The following is an 18,087-nucleotide window of genomic DNA, read 5'->3' as shown; positions in this document are numbered from 1 at the left end:
AGAAGCTACGGTAGCCCATTTTGTCCATTAAAGGCTTCTGTACAAACATGGTGGCACAAAATGGCGACTTCCATGTAAGGGGACCCTCGGTATATGTAGATAAAAACGTCTCATTCTAAGTTAATAAAAACATAACTGTTCATTATAAAAGGTCTTTATACACCACTGATAATATAGTTTTGTATATTATTTTGCATTTCTGTCAAGAGATCCTTCTAAAAATTACACACTGCACCTTTGAAGGGCACCTATTATGGCAATTTTTACAAGATGTTATATAAGTCCCGAGTTTTTGCAAGTTCACACAGTTTTTGCAAGTTCCCGCAATTTTGTCAAGTTCCCGCAATTTCATCGCATAAAATTGCATAAATATCCCAGATATTCCATCGCATTTTTAAGAAAACGTGCGGCAAGTTCAAGGACTTTTAACTGCAACAATCACAAAAAAACTTCTGGAAGGACTGTTTAGTGCTACAATGTGCTAACAAACACAATTAGAAATGTTTTGGGGTAAAATTACCTAGTCAGTCAGTGGCTGTGGGCGGAGCTTTGTTTTTTGTGATGTCACATTAACAAGAGAATCAATGCATCATGTCAAATGAGACTGCTTTGGTTTAATAGGGATTAAAAAAGAAAGAGAGGGTGGATTTTTTAAATTGTACACTGCAAAAAATGTCTGTAGAAATTACAGTATTACTGGGTATTACTGGCAACTAGCTACCAGTAACTTACTGTAAATTTTACATTTATGTTATTTACTGGCAACAGTTTGTTCAAAGTTAAAAGAACATGAAACATTTTCAGTCTTTATCTTTTACAGTAAGTTACTGGCAACCAGCTGGATAATTACAGTACATTTTTTTACAGTGTAGGGTGGTTGTGTTCACAAACTGCCAACACACATTTATGTTCAAACACCTTGTAAAAGTGGATTTTGCATAATATGTGCCCTTTAAAGATATCAAGGTTATACTTTCACATAATCTTCTTTTACATAATGTAGGATGATTTTATGTAGAACACAGTAAATCACAAAAAAATGACTTTAGCTGGGTTTTCACAGACTGGGTCAAACGTTACAGCTCAAATAATGCATATATTAATAAAACTTTAACACATTAAGTGCTTAAACAAATCCCATTCTACAGTAAATGCTTTACTGTACCTGTACTATAAAACTGAGAGAAGGGGCGCAATGATTATCTGTGCTAATATATCGCCACAAATGATTTTGTACTTTGAACTTTCCTGTTGAACACCTCATCGTCCTAATATTAGCAGAATTTATTGAAGTGAGTAAAAGCTTCACAGTGCACAGTGAATCTCATCACAGAAGAATATAACCAACATTGTTCACCGTGCTTGAGCGATAAATGCTTGAATTATACCATTAAGTAGAATTATTAAAGAAAGGCGCAAAATTACAGAGAGTCTGCGTTTTAATGAAGAACCACAAAGATGTGATTAATTCTGCTGTAGCCTCTCATTAATATCAGACACTAAATGAATGTGTGGGGGACATTCAAAGACTCTTCGGAGCCATGAGCTTTCAACCAGAACAATGCACAAGAATCGAGAACAAGATATCTTAATCTTGCTTTCAATGCTTAAAATATAATCAAACGTAACCTTACGTGACCAAAGTAGGGGACCATATTTTACATATATTCTTAAAAATGAAGCTGCTACAAATGGTTCTTCACAGCGATGCCATACAGGAACCATTCAGTCAAATGTTCATAAAGGAACCATTTCTTTTTTAGTATAATCTAAAGAACCCTTGTCAAGTACAATAAACATTTTGTGAAACAGAAAGGTTCTATGAATGTTAAAGGGTCAGCCAAAAATGGTTGACACTGTCCGAAAAAGTCAAAATATGTACAAAAAGTACAGTTTTGCAACTTAAGAGTTCATATTAGTACCTTAGAAGCGTATTGGTACTTCAAAGGTACATATTGGTACCAAATGTATACATATCTGCGCCTAGTGGCGCTTTTCTATTGCATAGTACCCCACGGTTTGGTTTGGGTCAGCTTACTTCTGAGGGCTTTTCCACTGGGTGCAGTACGTTGTACCCAATACTTTTTTAGTACCACCTTGGCTGGGGTTCCAAGCAACCCGAGCTGATACCAAAATGTGATGCGAAAACACTGTAGATCACTGATGGGTCTGAGAGAATCGTCACTACCAGCGTCATCACTATAATGTAAAAGATTAGCTTTACCTTCATGCTAGCTTGCGCTGTCTCAAGCAAACATGTTGTTATCTGTGCTCTGCTGTAAGTTCCCAAACTCCCTTTTAGCGACGAAAAAAATCCACAGGTTGAGAATCAGGAACACCATAACAGTTTTTTTCAAGACTTGGAGTTTGTGGCGACACATTTGCAACGCGCATGTCCGCATGCTTAAATGCAACGAGGCTCAGCGACTGACGCCACGGGTGTTTGTACAAAAACTGTCGATGTGCAAACATTTATTTGTGGTGGTCAATTTTAATTTTGTGGCGGACTGAAAAATAAATTAATGTTTGCGAATGTACAACGACATTCTCACTTGTATGATGTCACAGCTGTAGGCAGCGCAAATATAACAACACGCCTATAATCCCTCCCACTCCGAAGTGATACTAAACTCGATGGAAAAGCTAACCAAGCCAAAGTGAGGTGAGCTGACCCGACCTGACCCAAATCGTGGGGTACTATGCGATGGAAAGTGCCATAAGTAAGCTACAGGACTGCAACTGTAACGTACAAGGCCTATGATGTAAGTTTTCAATGGATTTAGCTCTCTGTAGTAAAATATTCAGTGGCAACTATCTACATTTTTCAGGGTGAAGAATGTTTGTATTAAAGCAACAAGAGCAGCTTCAACATAAATCATTTCATTTGATTAATCTGAGGCTAACGCAATGCTTCATGGTGAAACAATATGCAATACTTTTCCGCCACCATTAAATGCAGTAGAGAAACAAAAAGTTTAAAAACACAAACAAATCTGCTCGCCGCACACCTTTAGCGTAGGTGCCACGAAATTTGTCGCTTTTCCTAATGAGTTTCTGCCTTAATTGGAGCTCAGCCGCTTCTCTTCTGTTCTTTTTTTTAAAGAGTGAGACAAAAACAGAAGCGTCTAAAAGCGAAACTAAATAACTGAACCGAGAACACTGTGGAAGAACTTCAAAGTTGATATCCACCAGAGACGGGAGAGAGATAGAAACACTCAGGGAGTTATTATGAGCAGACACAATAGCGCGGCTCATTACAATGCCATCAAAATAATCCCAAAACCACCAGAATGCCAACTGCACATCAGGTAAGATGTTGTTCACACCAAACGCAGATAAAACGTGGGATGCTTACCACAACAGTTTAGTCTTTGCATGCAAACACCTGCGCAGTGACATCATCTCACCTGCAGCATCTGGTCAGCGTGTGGACTGTGTGTTGTTTTAAACACTAAAGGACTGATGGGCAATTTAAAGGGACAGTTCAGCAAAAAATGAAAATTAACCCATGATTTACTCCTCAAACCATAACCCGAGATGTATATGACTATCATATTTCAGACAGGCACAATCTAAGTTATATTAGAAAATGTCTTTAAAACTTTGGTGTCCCCAAATACGAATGTGAGATTTGAGCTCAAAATACCTTATTAATAATAATTTATTATACCAAGTCAAAATGGCCACTTTGTAGGTGTGAGCAAAAATGTCAAATTTTTGGATGTGTCCTTTTAACTCTTTCCCCGCCATTGACGAGATATCTCGTCAATCAAGAGAAAACGCTTCCCCGCCAATGACGAGTATTTCCGTCTTTCCGCAATACCGCTATTATCCACTAGGTGGCGCAACTTTTTAAAACCGGAAGTATTGGCCTATGGCAAGCTGCTGCATGTCCGTGTCTGTTTTAAAGATCGTTCTGAATGGGATCTCTATGAAAAGTCCGTCACAAAAATTGAATTATCTCTGCTTTTTGCTCAAAATGTGGTGTTTTTGCAGAAACCTATCCATATTCAAAAGCTGATTACAAAAGAACTGCTGAAGGTAGGATGAAACGGTTTTTTTTGTTTGAAAGCAGAGGGTCTGTTCTTTCATTTGGTATATGTTTATATATTTGAAGAAGAACATTTTCTGGAAGGCATTAAACTTTTGTGAAAATCATTAAAAACGCTGGCGCTGGCTGGCACCTTTTTTAAAAACGCTGGCATAGAAAGAGTTAAATGCAAATGAGCTGATCTCTGCACTAAATGGCAGTCCTGTGGTTGGATAGTGCAGATTAAGGGGCGGTATTATCCCCTTCTGACATCACAATGGGGGGCCAAATTTCAATGACCTATTTTTTTCATCTTTTTTACATTTACCAGGTTGATATAGAAGCACCAGGGACCCAATTATAGCACTTAAACATTAAAAAAGTCAGATTTTCATGATATGTCCCCTTTAAATGATGCTACAGATTTATAGTATAGCCCAAAAAAGTGCATCCATCCTTACAGAAGTAATCCACACAGCTCCAGTGGGTTAATAAAGGGCTTTCGAGGGTTATCGATGCACTTTTATAATAAAAAATGCCCATATTTAAAACTTTATAAACTAGGTAAAGAAAATTTACATTAACTAATGTTTGGTTGTTTTAAGCCAAAATTCTGCATTATTTTAAGCCATGGTTGGGTCAGATATGTACCGAGCCCCAAAGGTGACATTGGAGTAAAAAAATCTAAAGTTTATTTTCATGTGCTCCCATGAAACTTTCGCATGCTTTTTCACATGCTCAAAGTTTCATTAATCACAGTATTTAATCCCTATTGTTCATTAATTTCCCTTGTGCAGTTAGAATGGATTGCATTATGTTGGGAATTGACTCAATTCTAAACAATCCTCATAATAAAATGAGTCGGATGCTTTAGGGATGTACTGATATTGTGTTGCTATGGAAATGGGCTCAATAAAAGACCTTTAGCAATTAGAATTTATGTATTATTGATTATGCGTCTTACAGCCCATTTTATACAAGAGTATATGACTGTAAAGTCTAAACACATGCGCTCTGCAAACACAGAAATGAAGCACTTAACGATGGCTCAGCAAAAATACCATGAAACAATGACGGCGTTACTGCTAAAATGGACAAAATTCAGGGTCAGGCTGAGTGTGTCATTTTTACGGTTCACTACCAAAGAGAGAGAGAGAGAAAGGGAGAGAGAGAGCGTGACTGAGCGACAGGAAACAATGCAATGAGCGCTGCAGTTTTACATTGATTTTGTGAGGACTCTTCCAGCATTAATTGACTTGAGTAAGCACATCTCTACTGAAGCAGGAGAAGGAAAACAAACAAACATTAAAAAAGACATCAATTACAAAAGCTGCTGACTTCTGGTGCATTAACAAAAGGATTCAAGTCTGCAATAAAAATCATTAGGATTTTACAATAGCACCTTTACATTACATGCAATACATCATATTGCAGCCAAAAAAAGAGAAGAAATATATTTTGATCACATTAAATTAAGTTCCTACCATGTTAAAAATGCCCATGCTGTGTGAATTTTTCAATACCTTACACTTAATTTTTATGTTAATGTAGCTTAGTATTGCGATAGCAACGTGAATGTCATGGGTTCAATCCCAGAGATCACACACACGATAAATGCTTAGCTTTAATGCAATGTAACTTTGGATGAATGCGTTTGCCAAATGCATACACGACGTACATGTACAAATATTTTATGTTGCCTTTTAAATATGAGGTCAGAAAAGCTGCACATGTAACATTATAAAAAAAGGTGCTGCTAAAAATAGGGACGCACGCAGTGTGTGATTATGAGTACAGCATCTCACTGTCAATTTATGCTGAGTTGAACAAAAGCAATCATTGCATTACATTGTTGTAAGCTGAATGATCATAAAAATAGATGTACAGTAATTTTCTTTACGCAACTTGTGGTGAAATGCTCTGTACATTTAGCAGATGCTTTTATCCATTGCGACTGCAAAGGTGCCAACATTAAGCTTAAGCTGTGTGTCGGTTTGCGCAAAACTAGCGTTATTTTCTAAATGCTGACAGCAAAATGACGGCGTTTCCATTAAACGATGTTATGCGACTAAAACGTAGTTTTGTTATCTTGCGTTAAGTCGTTCCAAAAACCATGGCAACGGGTGTGTTCGACTTCATACGGCGCCATGCAGAACGACATGCGGATGACATGCAGTCGAGTACCAAATCGCTCTAGCTGTAGTTTGATGTTATGCGCTTGTCGGTTCTTGTGACGCCACATGAGGCTCTTTCTGTTTTGGCCTCGAATCAAACATATCCTGCCATATTTAAAGAATGATCATGTGACTTTATACATGATCTGTAAATGCAAGAAAAAAACTTTTTCGTTTCCATTGCAGTTTTGCGATATATACTTTCTATGCTTGAATTGCCTGAAAAACAACCTTAAAAAGTTTTGCTATAAATGGGAGTTCATCCCAATTTGCCATGTTTCCATTAGGCGCATTTTCAATTTGCGATTTCAATTTGCGCAACGGTAGTGGAAACGTAGCTACTGTCTACAAAGCCATGTTTACAAGTACTCCTATACTGCAAAAAAACTTCTGAATTTTGAAATATGTTTAGTTTTAACCTTCATATATTAATATATTTTAAAAAATGTATTTCAGGGGCAACAAAAACATTTCTAATTTTACAACCAAACAGCAAAAATATATATTTCCTGGCCAAAATATAAAAGTTTGTATAAAATGTATAAAGTATGTATACAATATAAAATTATAAGAATATTTTTGCATTTGAAAATATATTTAATTTAAATGTTTACAGGTTTATAAAATCCAAAGTTTTTCTTCCAATGAATGCACGTGAAAATAAATGCTCTAAAATATGTTTATTTTTTAAAATATATTTCAAAATTTACACAAAAAAAATTGCCAAAAATATATTGGTAAAAAATATTTTTTGTAAAAAAAAATGTTGTAAAAAAATGCCAGTACATATATTTTTGTGCCATTTTGTATATTTTGAAATATATTTTAGAGCATTTATTTATTTTTAGAGCATTTTTGTTGCCATATGGGGTAATACACGCACACACACATGCACACATACATTCAAAGGACAATAAGGGAGGGCGTATGTCTGTGATCACAGCCTCTATCCGCTTCACATAAAAGTGTCACGGATGGAGGACGGCATCATGGTGCAGTGATGGCATCTTTAGTCCAATTGACATTTAAATGGGGAACAAGACATGCTATAATATAACACATCAGGGGGGGTTGATGATGTCCTTTCAGAAGTACCTATCCAGCTGAGGCAGCACCGCATAGAAGAACAGATACACAGACAGGAAGGACGAACAAGCAAGACAGGAGGAGAGAAAGAGACGGATCTGCCAAACACCTGCCTGTGCTCTCAAGTGAAGAAAAAACTACATACTACAGTAGCATACTACTTACCGTACAGAATGCATAGTATGCACATTTTATGAGACTGTTGCATCCTGCAAACTTTGAAAAGCAGCACACAGCGTACACAATACTGCGCAGTATGCATTTAAACACAGCCTCTCTACTGAAGATCACACGCTGACTTCAAAATGCACTGCGACTGCACGTCAGCCAACCTTGACATCTGTCTCTCACACATTCACAGCATGAGATGAGCAATCTACACAGAGCCATTACCCCTCAGCGAGCTTTCTGCTCGAGCACTAAGATGTGCCTTGAATCCATACAGTCATTCTGTTACGTATAGAGAAGTTTGCGTAATGCAAGGTCGTCTCGCATCTAACGCCGATGTTCTCCGTGATGTCTCATCAAAGCATTCAGACTCTCTGTATCAAGCACCTTATGTCCCCCCGGCACGGTATGACATCTCACATGAGAGCAGCGAGATCAGAAGTTAATGTTCGTTCGAATCTTCTGCGTCATGTACATTTCTGCATTACAACAAGGGGAGGACAGGAACCCTGAAGCTGTATTTCAGTCTTCAGCATATAACAAGGTTAGATTAAAATGATGTCAGACTAAATGAGACAGCGAAACAACGTTCACTAGTTCTCAAGCACTGTAACGAACCTAACAGAAGGCCACGGGAGGCAGAAGAGTCAGAGATGATCAAAGCCAAAAGTCCATGTGTAACCAACAGCTACTTTAAAACTGCAAGTACAGACTTAATAAGTTCATTTAGAAGATGCAGTGGCGGCGGACTGAGTAAGGCGTAGCTATGGCCTTGCACTATAAAGATCTCATTTGTATTTTTCCATACTTTTTGTTTTTAAATTCCTGTAGCTCATTTGGTAGAGCATTGCGTTACCAATGCAAAAGTCATGGATTCAATCCAAGGGAACATACATACAGGTAAAATGTATAGATCAAGTGCACTGCTAGTTGCTTTGGATAAAACCATCTGCCAAATGCAGTCATGTAAAAGTTCAAACGGCCAACTCTTCGTTCTATAAAATCAAACAAAAAGAATAATATTACCAACATAACCTTTATCCCACACCAGATTTCACTGTGGATGTTGTTTTCCTCTGCTGTAAATGGCATGCCTTTCTTTAAATGCCAGATCCCAGCACACGCTGAGGCAGGCCGGGCATCTGATGGAGACCTTCGCCTTTCGTCTGTTTCAGCGCTGCAGTTAAGCTGTCACACCGCATGAACGGTAAGGTAAAGCCGCTGAGAATAGACACAGCAGGAAACGGCAGCCCGACACGTGGCCGCTGAGACAGCGGCAGCACCTGTATAGACTCGTCCACCTCCGTGAGGCAAATAACACCAGACAGTCCTGTTAAAATACAGCTTTTCAAAGCACACACTCACACACGAGCCCTCGGTATTTAACTAACAATAGGAGGAAGGTGTCAGCTCGTGAAGGCTGGGCGGGTGAACTCATTTTTACTGACAAGAGATTAAGGTTATTTTAGGCAGACCTTTCACTGGTCCACTTACACGGTAATGCAGCAGTTTAAAAGTGGAAACAGTGGAAATTTCACTTGTTATATTTAATCGAGCGACTTCAGATTGGGCCATTTACAATTTCTGACTCTAAAGCAGGAGAAATTAGGGGAGTTTTTGTCGGCTGTGCTACAGATGTATTGAAATTATTTGCATTTATTGGACACTTCTGTTTATTGAGTTGGTAGAACATACTTTACTTTTAAGTAGAGATGCACCGATGTATTGGCCTATAATCGGTTTAGGCAGATAAAAGCAATTGTTCACAACATCAGACAACGGCAAATTGTTAAAAAACAGATGTTGATCAGTTATATCCTGGCAATCCCCAGATTATATCCTGGCAATTAAAAGAAGTGGAAGAACGCATCAGCATTTCATGAAATAATAGCCTGGGTGCCAGCCGATCTTAGCCCCGCCCACCACAATTTGAAAAACGGGGGAAGATCGGTCTGGGGACTCACCGTTGAGGAGCTACTATGCGAATACCAAAACCGCCCGACGAATCAAATTGTGAGGGCGGGCTTTATACGATGATGGACAGATGATCAACAGTAATGTATCAACCACGTCACCAAAGAGCGCGTGTGTTGAATCTGTTTACAATGAAATGGCTGCCGCTGGTGAATTCAGATGTGTGGATTTTGACATTGAGTCTGTTCTAAAAGATATCGACAGAGCATTGATTTAAAAAGAGGAACAGAGAAACGCGATCAAGGCATTTGTTTATGTTTTCACTGTCCTTGCTATGGAGGACAAAGTTAAAGAAGCAACTGAAATGGGTATCACGGCGATGCAACTCGGCGTGCACGACGAGATGGATATAATTAGCGGTCGTTGCCAGCTTCTTTTCGGAAGCTTGGAATCGTGACTGTTGCATAAGTGGAGGGACATGCTAGGCTCCGATATTTTTCAAGCCAACGTATAGCTATCGTCGTGGATGAAGTTCACCTAACGTACAAATGGTAAGAGAAAGTCTTACTGTATGACTTAGTAAATACTTAATGTTGTGATATAAATGAAATGTTGTAAACATAGTAGGTGTTGATGTACCTTCGCTAACTCAGACTTAGTATAATTACAATGATGTTAGTGTCATTGTAGCGAAATTACTAGCAGTTCGGTCAGGCTGCTAAAGACGCCATTTCAACATCACACACTGCGTTGCTCTGATTGGTCGTATGTCTATCCAATAGAGTGCAGATGCATTTTTCGGTTGAGACACGCCTCATAATTTTAGCTCAATGGAGCGGTATCAGACTCAAATTCTGACTAGAATTGAGTATGACAACGTCAGGCTAATGAAATAATAAATAAATAAATAAATAAATAAAGTTAGGAATCGTACTAAGGAATCGAAAAGTAACCGAATATCGGTATCAGCACACAAATTTTGTATTGGTTCATACCCTACTTTTAAGTCTATATATTTTAAAACAGCTGTTGCAAAGACAAACTAACAAAATACCATCCAGCACCTCAAATTCTGTGCATACTATTTAGGGCAGATAAGACGCATCTTGAGATGGAGATATAATTTCGAACAACACAATCTCATGGCAATTCTTACGTATATTATGGGGAGACTAATTTGCATAAATTTGTACCACCAATTTGTTGTTTTTTATGATTTGCGTTCACCCCGTGGCGTTGGTTTAGGGATAGCGTATTATTGCTTTTTTCTTATTATCATACATTTTTGTACTATTTCTTTTCCACAAATTCATAGGAATTAGCCAACTTATAAAATATGTATAAATTTCTGCGAGATCAGGTTGAATTGAATCTGTCTTTATCCTCTTTAAGGCCGAAGCATAGTCCATTTTTTCGTGTACACGGAATGCGCGTGAAGCAATTTTTGTCGATTTTTAACAGCTCACGTACATTGTACCTTTATGTCGCACATGCGCCTACAGGCAAATGTAGTATGTGACCCAAACACAATTAACGCCTTTTTTTTATTAGTTACCACCAAAATCAGTATTGTATCAGGTCAGTATTAAAAAGTCAATTCTTCATTTTTACAAAATCCGATTTCCGCCGTGTTATTCTGTCATCTTTTCTCCCTTTTTTTCAAAACGCGGCAAACGTCATTCCTCCTTCTCTGCAGAATGCAATAAATGCGCTCAACCAATCACAAAGCCCCATTCAACGCATTGTAAACAATAATAGTGCTTCGAATACACAAAGAATCCTAGTTTTCCTCATCTACTTTGTACTTCATGATCAACAAACAAACAAAAACAAAATAACACTTTTGATGGCATTGATAAACCTGTGGTAGTTTTCTGTGGCGAGGAAAAAACATAAGCCATCAAAATCGAATAATTTACATGAGAAGCACTCGGGCGAAGGAAAAATGCCGGCTGTTGCTTGTTCTCACACAACACAATCAAGCTTCTGACATTTTAACACATTTAACACAAGGGATCTTATGAAAAACTTTACATTATTTTACTCAAAGTCAACGAAAATCGAGCAGAACCAAAACATTTTACAGCGAAGCGTTGTCGAAAAAGTTCAGCTACGACATCCCAAGTATAACCGCAGCAATGACAGTGTTAATATGACAAATTAAGTGTTTTAATTAAAGCTATTTATGCTTATTTTTTATCAGTGTATACCACTAGTCAACTAAATGAATATAACATGGCAAAGATGAATGCACATTTATATATTGGTTCAATAGATTTATTGCATATTGTGGAAAAAAATATCCATTTGGATATGGATTTGAATTTTTAATGTTATTATAACCTAAAGATGCTTTGTGAAAATTTTTAACAGAAAATAGTGGTTTTCATCTTGTCACTTTCTTGTAATAGAAAACACGTTTTTACCCAAATTAGTCGAAATAGATTTATTGCGTTTTGGAACCATACTCTTCAAATAAACTATACTTTGCAAGGCTGTGTGTTCAACTGTGTGCGTATGTTCGCGTACACGCAAAAAAACAGACTATACTCCAGACTTTATCCTCTCAAATTTCTGCTTATTTATTTAAAGGGCAGAGCATTTTCTTTGTTGTACAAAGGAACAGTTCATTTTAAATACAAATGAAATCCTGAACCGTAACCAGAAAATTTCCAAATCCAGCGTGTGCTGTTCTTCTGGGTGTATTAGGGGTAAATGAATAATGGATCTGAGGTGGCAGCACACTGCTGTTGTTTTTGTTTCTGTAGGTGAACAGAACGCACCGATGCAACACATGTGTGAGCAAAAATATACACGTGTGCAGTGAAGCGGTACGGCTCAATTTCAATAAGAAGTTTTGTCTAATGATTCGTAAAAAAAACAGGAAAAAAATGTGGTGCCATCTGTTCATTAAAAACATAGTAGAGATAGAAAGAGAGAGAGAGATACTCATTAGCTTTTTGCAGCATGTGCGCCAACATACGACATTGTGTGACTACTTTTTTTGGTGCAAAACGTACAAATTTAATAGTCAGTCATGGATGTAATAACAGCATTTTTATTTTTAGTTAAACGTTTGAATAATCCTATAAAAAATGGAAGGAGGAATCAAAATGATTTCTGTGTCAGTCAACAGCAGGACACAGATGGTGTCTTATAGACACTAAGTTAGGCAAATAATGCAGAAAATTGCTTTGGAAAAAAAAGTACATATCAATCACTCTTTGTTTGTCTCGCTGTTCATTTAAAAGGTTTCGTGCTCATTTAACAGACGGACGCCACATCGCAGTGGACAGCTGAGTTAATAAATGTTTAGAGCACTGAGAGTATCATTTGCAATCCTTTGACGTGATTTCAGTCCTTCACTCTTTCTACTAAAAGCTTAAACTAGCATTCTAGTCTTAGTCTTTGTTTTCCCCCTATATTTTTTCGAGAAACATGAGTCTTAAAGAAACATCTTCTGTGTGGTCAAGAGCAAAAGAAAATATAAATGTTTTAGATACCAAGTTAAAAAAAAAAACAGGAGTGTTTTCTTAAAAAACACCCTACAAATCTCTGCCAGCATCTCAGGTAACATCTCATCATCCCGCCCGCTGCCTATAAATCCAGAGGTGACCCTTAAACAAACCCCCACTTAAATATTCCTGAAAGAAATATTTGGTTTTTCCACAAAGCAAGCATGAGGTGAGAGCATGTGGTTTGGATTACTGTAAATCTAAACCATTTCACGGTGTCTCGGGAAAACCAGGAGTGCAGCAGATCATTTCAGCTCTGGGTCTCTAACGCTCCTTCACAATCTGCTTCACTGATGTCTGAGATTTGTAGGTCGGATTGTGGTCATGAGACACTTCAAAGCAATGGCGACCAACTTATTATAAGAGCACTGGGACACCAAACAGGGTGTTTAAAACATCATTAACAACATTAATCAAGATTAAAAGATCTCATAAACGTGTTTATAACCCTTTTTTTATTCTTTCTTTTAATTTCTGCTTCAGTAGTCACATAATGGACTTTAAAAGTGAAAAAGTGTAATACAATTAAGCATTATTGTTGGTACTTTACAGAAAATGTTAAAATCTCTCATTTCTTAGTTCGGTTTGAATACAGCTGTAAGGTTCAATATCACACATTACACTCTTAAAATAATAATAAAAAGGTGTTAGAAAAAAACTAAATACTTCTTGTTAAATGGTTCTGTTATGGCATTGTGTAGCACCTTTATTTTTAAGAGTGTAATGACACCCATCAAAGGTTAACAGACCATCACACACATGCACACGTGTGTACAAGTATAATTTAGGGAAGAAACCGCGGAGGAAAGTAATGTGTGACAAATATCGTGTTATTTCATCATCGTTTCGCATGTCTAGCTCCAGAAAGTTGTTTTCTGCCATGATAAGTAAATTGCTAAATCTGTAATTTTGCTTACAACGTGTTGTGTTTCTCATTTCTTGTGTTAAAGTACTGATCAATCTACATGTTATTTAGTGCTGTTACACATCCTGAAGTTTGCCTTCTTACTGTGGGTTCACACCAGCCGCGTTTGAGGCGTTAAATTTGCTTCTACCACGTCTAGTTTGCCGTTTTAACATTTTGAGTTTACTTCATTCGCGCGTGAAAACCATGCATGAAATTCTAGTCATCGAGACATTCAGGCGGCAATTAGCGTTATGGGAGGGGCTTCTGCGACGCCGTTTGCTTCCTGTAATCATGTCACTACTAAAGCAAGCTCCTGATTGGTTAACGCGGTGCATTTTTGCGCCAAATTAAAAATTTTTCAACTTGTGTGTTTCCCGCGGCAATGCTCAATTCGCGCCATTCGTGGAATTAGATGCGCAAATGAGGCAGAATCACATCTACCGCGCCACTCTAAGCACCTCATTCGTGCCGCGAGACCTCCAGACGTGCATCAACGCATCTTCACATTGACTTAACATTGAAATCATTCACGCTTGACGCTTCTACCGCGGCTGGTGTGAACGCAGCATTAGGGTTGATTCACATATCTTTTGTTATTTCAAATGTAGGCACTTGTAACACGTGTTACTTTTGTCCCGTTGCTAATATTGTTGCATTATATCAAACATTTATATTATTCTAATTTGATTAAATTTAATTTTCATAGGGGTTTTTTCGATTGTATTGTCAGGTTGCTATTAAAACATTTGATGAAACTAAATTTAAAATAAAAATGTAATTTCATTATTTTTTGCAAAGATAAATGAGAAAATATGTTTGCAGTTATACATAAACAAGGTCATAGTCAAGTTATTTACAAAAAAACAAGTGTAACACAAAAACCTATTTTGTTCTTTTGTGTTACTTTTGTCCCAGCTGACAGGGTCAAAAGTATAGTGACCATACGTGCCATTCTTCCCGGACACGTCCTGGGCTGGCCAGGATTTCGGTGCTTCTTCCGGAAATCGTATTTGTTGACCGCACACACCCTTCAATTAAAAACTGTTGTAGTTTCATTCTTACCTTAACATGTAACGGTTGCATTCTGTAATAATAATAATAATAATAATCCTATATGACATGTGCGGTCGACAAATACGACTTCCGAAAGACGCGCCAAAATCCTGGCCAGGACGCGTCCAGGAAAAATGGCACGTATGGTCACCCTAGTCAAAAGTATCAATGCGCTGCTCATGTTCAAAGTGAAATTATACTGAAATCGTTTTACATTTGTTTAAAATTCCACCATTGACAGAACACACTTGTAAGTTACTGACCACAGCAAAAATATATCTGTGTCTTAAACACTATCTTTTAAATTAAGTTTTTCTGAAAAGTGGTACTTGCCCCCTGCTCTCCCCTACTCTTATGTACAAAATATGTGTGAAGATGATGTTTGTATGTGTGTGTCCAAAAGATATATGTTGCAGACGCTGTGTGTCTAGTGTTTGAATAGATGTCACTGTGATTTTTCTGAACAGTATGACACAGCTCTCAGTACGGGTCGAGCGTGCTGTGATGTGCTCTACTAATTAAAGAAAGACCGTACTGAGTCCCTGTGGGCACTGGGCACACACACACACACACACACACACACACACACACACACACACACACACACACACACACACACACACACACACACACACAGACACACACACACACACAGGTTAGTCTAGTTTATCTCAGTGTTGTGTTGCATTAATGATAATACAAGCAACACATAACTGGTGACTAAAGCTTTCCCTGTATCTCAGTTGGCATTATATTGCTTTAGCTATGCAAAAGTTGTGGGTTTGATCCCAAGGGAACACACATCACATACTGATATTACTTTGAATAAAAGTATATCTGCCAGATGCATAAATGTAAACAAAAACAACAATGTAAGCAGAAACACTGAATCAGCAAACAATTCACAAATAATGAATAAATTATTACATCTGAATGCGTTTTATCAAGAGAACACACATACAGTAAATAACAAAATAATCACTATGACAATCCAAATATCACACTGTTGCTCAATTCCAGATGAATATTCAACACTACTGTGTGTGTATATTTGTGACATTTAAAGGCAGATGCCACAATTCACACAGATCACAGTAAATCCCTGGATTGGAAAGGTTGTGACCTCATCATGGTTAAGATCAGAGACACAAAGGTCAAGTAAGGAGATATTTCAAAACTCAACTAAAGTCTATTTGACAGCGACATACACCGAGAGATGGAGAGAAAGATGGAGAGAGAGAGAAAGAGAGAGACAGCACAAAGCAAGATGTTGTGTCCTGACCTCTGGTTTCGAATGCCCAGATCATCTTTTGACAGATACATTGCTGCCCCTGGAGATCCTGTCTAAAAATAGACTAATCTTCCTCTCTTTAGGCGAGTGTTGCAACACACGGGATTTTAGGAAATCATTTGTGTACTTACACAATTTAATCGAATGTTTTGCTATGCAAATGACTTCGATATTGACATCATAATTATTGCAATCATAAGAATGTGAAATAACCAAGTCTGTCTATTTCCATTCAATGGCAATTTGTCAGCTGGCACATGACCTTCCCCATGTACACGCCAGTTTAGCTGACATGACCTGACAGAATTTATTGTCAATCACCTGAGGTGTAAATGTCACGTGACATCCATCTCAAACTACACAGGTTTAGTCAATTACACTGTACGTCATGACAACTCTGATGGGCCGATGGCACCACAAGCACACAGCCCCAAACCATCCATTAAAGACATATAATATACATCTGTAATAGACACTAAAGGCACTAAAGTAGAAAATGAACCATACATTAACCAAAGCATTGCATTAACAACACAAAGGCTGTGTGTACGATACTGAAAGAAATAAGACGCACTGTGGAGGAAAGCATCTGCCAAATGGATGAATGCAAATGTACTGAAAAATAATCAAGAAACTGTATAGTTTGCTTGGAAAAAAATGTGTATTTCATCATGCAGAGACCCTTAAAAAATAAATTAGCCTTCCTAGAGAAGTCACAAATCCCTCCAGCTCTTCTAGAATTAAGCCTTCAATACATGATGGTGTACATTGCTGGATAATAACACAGTTTGGTTTGGCACATTACCATTGTAGTTTCATCGTGGGTGAACTTTGGGAGCAAAATGAGGAGAGAGAACAATTTAACTAATATACCAGTGTGCGTGCGTGCGCGCGCGCGTTCAGAATAAAACTCCTCTGAAACTGCAGGACTCAAGAGCAACAATTGTTGCCAAGGGAAATAAAATGTCCTTTACCATAAGTCAAATTACAATCAATGCAATTGTTAGACAGACAGAGAGAACACGAGAGAGAAAAACAACAGGATAGATATATAGATAGATGTAAATTATCTTTTCTTTCGTAAATTTCCTTTCATTTCATACGACGTACAGTTGCGTTTACACTGCGTACAGTAGGTGATGCAGAATTTACGCAGCTGGCAGAAAGATATAATTTACTAATTTAATATTGAGCAAAACTCTTAAAACTAAAACTACATTACTATCCATCCAAATATCCATCCATCGTCTATTTATCTGAGAGAAAAAAACTAAACTATATTTAAACCTTTACGTCTTTAAATTAAAGCGCGGCGTTCATTTGTCAGTAGGCTTTACTCTTCACATTGTAAAAGCGATGTTGCGAAAAGTATTTCAAGGCGCTAGCTTCTATAATAGCACTTGTGAAAAAAAGCGTTTACAATCCTAACTAAATTCACGTTCATGAATGCATCAATAAAACAGCGCAGAGAGACTGCGGTCAAGCATATCCTACAGTATGCATGTCGGCATCTTAAAAAGTGCATCGTTAACCAAATCAACTACAACAAAGTCTACTGACCACTCGTTTATATCTCTAGAACTAACCGCGTAACCACTACACGCGATAAGAATAAAATCATAACTTACCCCAGATCAGAGAACACGCGCGTGACATCACGTCTCCGGACTGCACTGATAATCCTGCAGAAACGAGTCCTCTGCCCCTCAGTATAAACACACTGAGTCATTGAAATGATCTCTCAGTTTTGTTAAGGCGGCAAAGAGGGCGACATCAGCACCGAAGAGCATGAAGAGCATCTCTGAGATCTCCAAAAACGCCTGAAGTTCTCACGGACTTGAAGAAAGATGCGTATCTGCCTCCTCCTCTCCTTCTTCTCCCTCTCTCGGTGTGTGTGGAGGAACCACAAGCTGGTAAAGGTGTGTGGGGGGATGTGGAGACCTCTGCAG

General features: G+C 37.9%; 1 protein-coding gene across 1 annotated transcript in view; it reads right to left on the bottom strand.

Annotated features, from left to right (window-relative positions):
* The window catches only part of clmpa (CXADR like membrane protein a), a 73,681-nt gene extending 55,594 nt beyond the window's left edge, over window positions 1-18,087 (bottom strand). Inside the window, exon 1 of the mRNA XM_055207832.2 lies at window positions 17,767-18,087. Coding sequence (XP_055063807.2) covers window positions 17,767-17,794 — 28 coding nt within the window. The 5' untranslated portion in view covers window positions 17,795-18,087. The remainder of the gene's footprint in view (window positions 1-17,766) is intronic.

The sequence above is a fragment of the Misgurnus anguillicaudatus genome, chromosome 12, assembly GCF_027580225.2.
Source record: "Misgurnus anguillicaudatus chromosome 12, ASM2758022v2, whole genome shotgun sequence".
Taxonomy (NCBI): domain Eukaryota; kingdom Metazoa; phylum Chordata; class Actinopteri; order Cypriniformes; family Cobitidae; genus Misgurnus; species Misgurnus anguillicaudatus.
The sequence above is the reverse complement of the archived record's forward strand: the minus strand, read 5'-3'. Positions and strand labels throughout refer to the sequence as shown.